The following is a 7,147-nucleotide window of genomic DNA, read 5'->3' as shown; positions in this document are numbered from 1 at the left end:
ATCCCATCCTCAGATCCCACCCCCGTCACCCCAAACTCGGGACCCTCAGCCTCCCCCTCTCGCTGTGCTGGGCACTGAGGGTCCTGTCCCAAAGGGGGACATTTCCTGCCCACACCGGCTCCTCCCCTTGGTGCCCCATCACTCCCCACTTCCATTAGGACCCCTGTTCCCAGGCTCTTACTTCAGAGCCACCCCCAGACCCATTTTGGGCTCCACTCCCCCTCCATGAGCCACATTAGCAGCTGGGAGGTCCTGACGGCTGGGATTCCTGTCATTTATGTCCTTCAACCCACTTCCTTGGTATCTGTGGTGTCCCTGGGTGTGTTAGGGCTGGAGGTCCTGCAGCTCCTCCTCCCCAGCCCTCCTGAGAGGTTCCCTCCAGCATTCCTGGGGGTGGGAATGTTATAACTTCTGCCCTCTGCTGTAGAGATCTGCACGGCTCGCAGCGATGGAAGCATTCAAGTCTCCAAAGAACCTGGTCCCCAGGGAGAAGAAACCTGGTGAGTTCCCTTCAGGCATGAGCCCTAAGTATTTCTGGAGGGGCTGGGAAGGAGCTGAAGGCTTTGCCATGTGTCCTGTGCGGGGCAGTGGTTGTGGAGCCCTGTCTCCCATCAGCAGGCTGGTGTTTGGCCACCCCATGTAGCAGGGACAGCTTTAGAACACAACCAGAGAACTGTGGTTGGAAGGACCCTTAAGATCCTCAAGTCCAACCATCACCCAGCACTGCCAAGGCCACCACTAAACCACGTCCCTCAGCACCACAGCTACATGGCTTTGAAATCCCTCCAGGGATGGGGACTCCATCACTGCCCTGGGCAGCCTGGGCCAGGGCCTGACAACCCTTTCCAGGAAGACATTGTTCCCAATATCCAATTTAAAGCTCCCTTGGCACAACTTGAGGAAGGACATGGAGCTCTTGGAGTGAGTCCAGAGGAGGCCACAGAGATGTTCTGAGGGCTGGAGCAGCTCTGCTCTGGAGACAGGCTGGGAGAGTTGGGGTTGTTCAGCCTGGAGAAGAGAAGGCTCCTGGGAGACCTTAGAGCACCTTCTAGGACCTGAAGGGGCTCCAGGAAAGCTGGGGAGGGACTTTTGACTAGGGCAGGGAGTGATGGGATGAGGAGGAACAATTTCAAGATACAAGAGGGGAGACTGAGATGAGATCTTAGGAAGAAATCCTTTGCTGTGAGGGTGGTGAGACCCTGGCCCAGGTTGCCCAGAGCAGCTGTGACTGCCCCATCCCTGGCAGTGTTGAAGGGCAGGTTGGATGGGGCTTGGAGCAACCTGGGCTGGTGGGAGGGGTCCCTGCCCATGGCAAGGGGTTGGGACTGGGTGAGCTTTAAGGTCCCTTCTAACCAAAACCAGTCTGGGATTCAATGATTCTGCGAAGCTCCTAGTGTGACACTGTTGTTTGAACTGCACGGGGTCATGCATGTGGCTGGGTTTTTCTTTTTCCTTTGTAGATGGGGGGCTGGTTTCTGTCACTATTCCAGCCTCTCCCTTCATGCAGAAGCTCGGATATGGCACCGGGGTCAACGTCTACTTGATGAAAAGGTACGTGTGGGAGCATGGATGGGAGGCAGGGCTCGGGACTGGGGCTCAGTGCCTCTTTTCCTCAAAAATAATGTAAGGGATGGGAAGTGGTTGAGCTTTGAGGGAACGCTGCTGTCACCGACCTTCCGATGCTGCCTGCAGCCCTTCAGGCACGGGGCTGGGGGAGGGGTGTGGGATTTCCAGCAGTCCCGTGTGTGTTGGAAGTGTTGGTGCTGGGAAGGAGCCTGTCATTTTGGGATAACAGCATTTTCCTGGCCTGGAATTTGGGCATTTGAGGTCCATCCCTGGCTCTGCTGGGCAAGCTGCTTCCCTCCCCAAGCCTCTGCTCTTCCACCTGAAACTGAGAATTGATACAAATCTCTTTTTCTAAAGTCCTTGGAGGAACTTGAAATTAATTTAAAAAAAAATAAAATCAAGGGGGGAGTGCTTCATTTGAATTTAAAAATTCCAGGTATCTGGGTGCAGCATTCCTGTGCACCTCTGCAGTGTGTACATCAGCAGCCTGGATTTTACTTTAGCATTGCTCTTTATTAATGCCACAAATCAAAGGCAGGCACTCTGCAGGGTAGCTCCTTGGTGAGCTTCAGCCACAGCTCTGCTTGTCCACGGAGTGGTTCCCAGACGTGTGGCTGTTCCCATGCAGATCTCCCAGAGGCTTGTCTTGCTCCCCTTGGGCAGTGAAGAAAGTTAGTTCCAAATGCAACAGCAGCCAGCAAAGCATCTATCAGCAGAGACTGAACGAAGAAGCCAAGATCTTGAAAAACCTCCAGCACCCCAACATAGTGGGTAAGTGTCCAGTTCTGAGGGCTTCAGCATGGAACAGACATGGAGCTGTTGGAGTGAGTCCAGAGGAGGCCACAGAGATGCTCTGAGGGCTGGAGCAGCTCTGCTCTGGAGACAGGCTGACAGAGTTGGGTTGTTCAGCTTGGAGAAGAGAAGGCTCTGGGGAGACCTTAGAGCACCTTCCAGTACCTGGAGAGGCTACAGGAAAGCTGGGGAGGGGCTTTTCACAAGGACAGGGAGTGATGGGATGAGGGGGAACAGTTTCAAGCTGCAAGGGGGAAGATTGAGATGAGATCTGAGGAAGAAATTCTTTGCTGTGAGGGTGGTGAGGCCCTGGCCCAGGTTTCCCAGAGCATCTGTGGCTGCCCCATCCCTGGCAGTGTTGAAGGGCAGGTTGGATGGGGCTTGGAGCAACCTGGTCTGGTGGGAGGTGACCCTGGTTACTGCAGGGGGTTGGACTAGATGTCATTTTCCACCCAAACCATTCAATGGATTCCACAAAGTTAGTCTTGCCCTGTGTGATGGGGACATAGAAATGGTGCTGGGCTGCCTGTTGGTGACAGAAGACACCCCTTGGTGCCTCGTGGTCCCTGTTGAGATCAGTGTCAGTCACTGAGAGGTGGCTATCTGTGTGCCTTAACCCACAAAAGCAGTCACAGGGAGACTCCAGTGCTGTTGCTGCCCCTGGACCTGAGAGGTGTCTCACACCTTTGTGCTGTGGAGCAGCTCCAGCATGTGGAGATCCATGAGCTGGTTATAGAGAAACCACCACCCATCCCAGAGCTGCCTTGGTACCACAACTTCACCTTATGACCTCAGGGAAGGGAGAGGCCACCACAACAACACAGAGGGTGGGCCATACCTTAGTGATACTTGAGATGGTGGAATGAGGCTCCAGGTCCTGCCCTAATGACACATCTGTCTGAGGGACAATCAAGGCTCTGTTATGCTCTTGGCTCTCAGTGGCAGGAATATTTTGAGCAGCTGCTTTGGTGTTTAATTTCTGCTCTTATCTTGTCTAAAATCTCCTGCCAGTCAGACTGGCAACTTTGTTTGGCTTTCTCTTTTTATTTGTGCTTTAAACTATCTCAGCTTTGTCACTTGTATGGGGAAACTGCTGCAGGCAAAGCACTTGGTTTGTGTCCCTAAAATGGCATGTCTGGCTTCTGGCAGGAATCAAACAGCAAAGATAGTTTCAACCTTTCAGAGTGAAAACATTTGTATTTTATTTTTTTTTGCTAAAGGTGCCATAAGTAATTTCCAGGATTAGACTTTTTTTGCTAGGCCATTATGCAAGAGTTTTCTAAGTCCACCTGGAGAGTATTGTTCAAAGACAAGAGTGAAACGGGGAGGAAGAAATGTTACAATGTTTGTAATCATTATAATCCATCTATGAACATATGAAATAATCAGTCTGTCATTGGTAATCACCCTCTGATACTTGCACACTCTTGCTGGAGATTTTCTCAGTCTTGATTTCAAGATAAAGTACATTTTTATTCTGCTGCACAGACTCAGTGGGTAGGGGGTCTTCAAGCAGAGGTGGGTGTCTGAACTTCTGGAGGAGGGGTTTCATATTGTAATCAGCAAAATTCACTCCAGGGACACTATCCTGGCTGACCTAAACGGTTCTATATGGTTCCTTGGGCTGAATGCCCAACTTAATTCAAGGGTCCTATTTCTGGTGTCCAGATGTTCCCCTATCATACTGTTTAGCCTCAAATTACTCTTAAGCAGTCAAGCAATAAATTTGTCAATTACTTATTTAAACCTATCTCATTTTAACTAAATCCTTCACAGATTTTGACATCACCAGCGGGGGTGTTGTCCCAAAAAGTGGGGTCTGTCACCCAAATAAGCTGACCCACAGGCAGGGCTGAGATAATTTGCTTTCATTTCCAGTTCTGTGCAGAAAAGGGAGCGGGGGGAGATTCCACAAAGCTGACTCTATTTCCTGAAATGCAAGTGCTATTTTTATACCCAGAAATGTGAAAAATAACTTTATCTCTAATTATATTCTATCACTCACGTACATGATTGGGTAACTAGTTCCTCACTTCCATTTAAAGTGACAGAGCTTAAAAGAGTAGGGGGCTTTTTCGTAGTAGTGGTCCCTCTAGCCTGTGGGTGGATATTAGTACGCTAATAGCTCATTAATATGTTAATATCTTGCTAATACTGTGAATCCAGGTGTTTGTATTCCATGCTGAAAGCTACAACTGAGATGAGTTATGGAGAGCATTCCCTTCTATCCCTTTCATCTGTCTTGCAGGCCTGTCTCAAGGACAGGCTCTTGATTGCTTGGGATGTGTTTTTCTCTCATTCTTGCAGTTTCACTCTTATTTAAGCTCTATATTTATTCTGCATGTCTCTTTTGTTCTCTTTGTGTGACTTTTTTTTTTCCCCAAATGCTATTTTTTTTCCCAAAAAATTTTACTTAATTAATAACCAACATCCCAGGGCACAAAGCTAACCTGGGAATAAACAATGCGGGTGTCTGTGGGCTCTCCTGGAGGAGGCATCTTCTTTACCTCAACAGGATTTATGCCGTGTGCCCTTGCAGGTCTCCAGGGACATTCCTGTGCCTTCACCTCATTATGGAAAGCCACCAGCCAGGCCCCCCTGGGATAGGAATTTCTTTGGAGTTGATTGGAACCACCAGGAGCTCACTTGGGTTGCAGCCCCAAACGCTTTGGCTCTGTTGGGCTGGCAGGAAGGCAGAAATGCTGGTGCCTGCTTCATATCTCTAACACATCTGTGTTTTTTTGGAAGGTTATCGTGCATTTACAGAAGCCAATGATGGAAGCATGTGCTTGGCCATGGAGTACGGAGGAGAAAAATCCCTCACTGACTTACTTGAAGAAAGAAGAGCCAAGCGGTTGGGCCCGTTCCCTGCTGCCACAATTTTCAAAGTCGCCTTGAGCATGGCCAGGGGTCTGAAGGTAAGGTTAATGTTAAGCCAAAGCTGTGCTGGGTGGAATTGTATAGAGAAAATCAAGGAATCTGGTGTGGGAGAAGGCCAGGCATGGCAGGGAGCAGATGCTGGGACCCTTTGTTTAAGGCCTTGGTGTTTTTTTTTAACCGGGTAGATAGAGTCAGGTGAAAACTGAGCCCTGAAGCTTGAGACTGAAGTAATACAGAATTACAGAATAGAATCAGATCCTTGTTTTGGTTGGAAAAGACCTTTAGGATTATCCAGTCAAAGTGTTACCCCAGCACTGCCAAGGCCACCACTAAACCATGTCCCTCAGCACCTCAGCTACATGGCTTTGAAATCCCCCCAGGGATGGGGACTCCACCACTGCACTGGGCATCCTGGGCCAGGGCCTGACGACTCTTTCCATGTAGAACTTGTTCTCAGTATCCAAGCTAAACCTCCCCTAGCACAACTTGAGGCCATTTCCTCTTGTCCTGTTACTTATTGCTTGGGAAGATGAGACCGACACCCACGATATAAAAGGAAATGCAACGTTTTTTGTCAGCAATGTCCTGCTGCCTTCCCCTGGGGCTACCTGCTGTCCCTGCTTGCTAGCCAGCAGGGAGGCTGTCTGCTGGCTCCTGCATCCTCATTGCTGGGCCGGGCAGCTCCAGGAAGCTGGTCCTGGCAATGGAAGCCGAGAGCCAATGCCCGAGGCTGCCAGCTGGTGCCGCTTTGGTGCCTCCTCTGTGGAGCTGCTGCAGCAGCCGCTGCCCTGAGGTTGCGTTTAGGGAAGAAATTTGGCAACAGAGACTCAGTGGTCTGACTAAACCTCAGCATGGCTTCTGAGCCCTGCCATGGCTATGTCAGCAAGCAGGGTGAAGCTTGTTCTTCCCTGGCTGTGGCAGAGTCCTTTGCTGCCAAGGAGACACAGCTCTGAGCTTGGCCATCAGCTCATGCTCGTGCTTCACCCCTGCTCTCAACAGCACAAGTCTTGTGACGAGCAGCTGGGGGAACTTAGGCATTCATCCTGGAGAAAATGAGACTGAGGGGAGACGTCAGGGGTGCTCTGCAACCCCCTGAAAGAAGGTTGGAGCCAGGGGAGGTCTGTCTCCCAAGGAACAATCAATGGGACAAGAAGATACAGCCTCAAGTTGTGCCAGGGGGGGTTTAGATTGGACACTGGGAACAATTTCCTCCTGGAAAGGGTTGTCAGGCCCTGGCCCAGGCTGCCCAGGGCAGTGGTGGAGTCCCCATCCCTGGGGGGATTTCAAAGCTGGGCCTTGGCAGTGCTGGGGTAACAGTTGGACTCAATGATCTGAAAGGTCTTTTCCAGTCACAACGGTTCTGCAGTTCTAGCTTGTTGCTAGGAGCACTTTACTAAAAGGTAACCCTAAGCCTCCAAAACCAGGCTGGGTGGAACAAACTGCCCTGTGGTTTGTACAAGCTACAGGTAGGTGTTGATCCATACTCAAGGTTTTAAGGCTAAATAGTTAAATGTTAAGAAGTTTGTGCTTTCTTGCCCAAATGCTCCTGCATCTGTAAGCGGGTATTAACAGCTCCTCTGCCTCTTAGTATCTTCACAATGATAAGAAGCTGCTCCACGGAGATATCAAGTCTACAAATGTGGTCATTAAAGGTGACTTTGAAACCATCAAGATCTGTGATGTGGGAATGTCCCTGCCCCTGGATGAGAACATGACCGGTAGGTCGGGCTGCCAGGAAGGGGACTGGAATGCTTGATGGCTGCCAGAGTTTGGCACACTTTACCTTCCCGTGTCCTCGGAGGGGAGGACTTGGCTTGTGCTTTGTACCATGCATGGTTGAAAGGGATCTCTGGAAGGTCCAACCTTAGTTTTCCAGACCTGTAGGTCTGTCTTGTGCCCTTCGATGCTC

General features: G+C 50.3%; 1 protein-coding gene across 1 annotated transcript in view; it reads left to right on the top strand.

Moving 5' to 3' along the window:
* The first annotated feature begins 448 nt into the window (after window positions 1-448).
* The window catches only part of PBK (PDZ binding kinase), a 10,104-nt gene continuing 3,405 nt past the window's right edge, over window positions 449-7,147 (top strand). Inside the window, exons 1-5 of the mRNA XM_010002216.1 lie at window positions 449-500; window positions 1,461-1,551; window positions 2,195-2,337; window positions 5,107-5,276; window positions 6,827-6,956. Of these exons, the coding sequence (XP_010000518.1) occupies window positions 449-500; window positions 1,461-1,551; window positions 2,195-2,337; window positions 5,107-5,276; window positions 6,827-6,956 (586 nt within the window). The remainder of the gene's footprint in view (window positions 501-1,460; window positions 1,552-2,194; window positions 2,338-5,106; window positions 5,277-6,826; window positions 6,957-7,147) is intronic.

This window comes from Chaetura pelagica, unplaced genomic scaffold (assembly GCF_000747805.2).
Source record: "Chaetura pelagica isolate M959 unplaced genomic scaffold, ChaPel_1.0 scaffold107, whole genome shotgun sequence".
In the NCBI taxonomy this organism is placed as follows: Eukaryota; Metazoa; Chordata; class Aves; order Apodiformes; family Apodidae; genus Chaetura; species Chaetura pelagica.
Note: the sequence above shows the minus strand (reverse complement) of the source record. Positions and strands in the feature narration are given on the sequence as shown.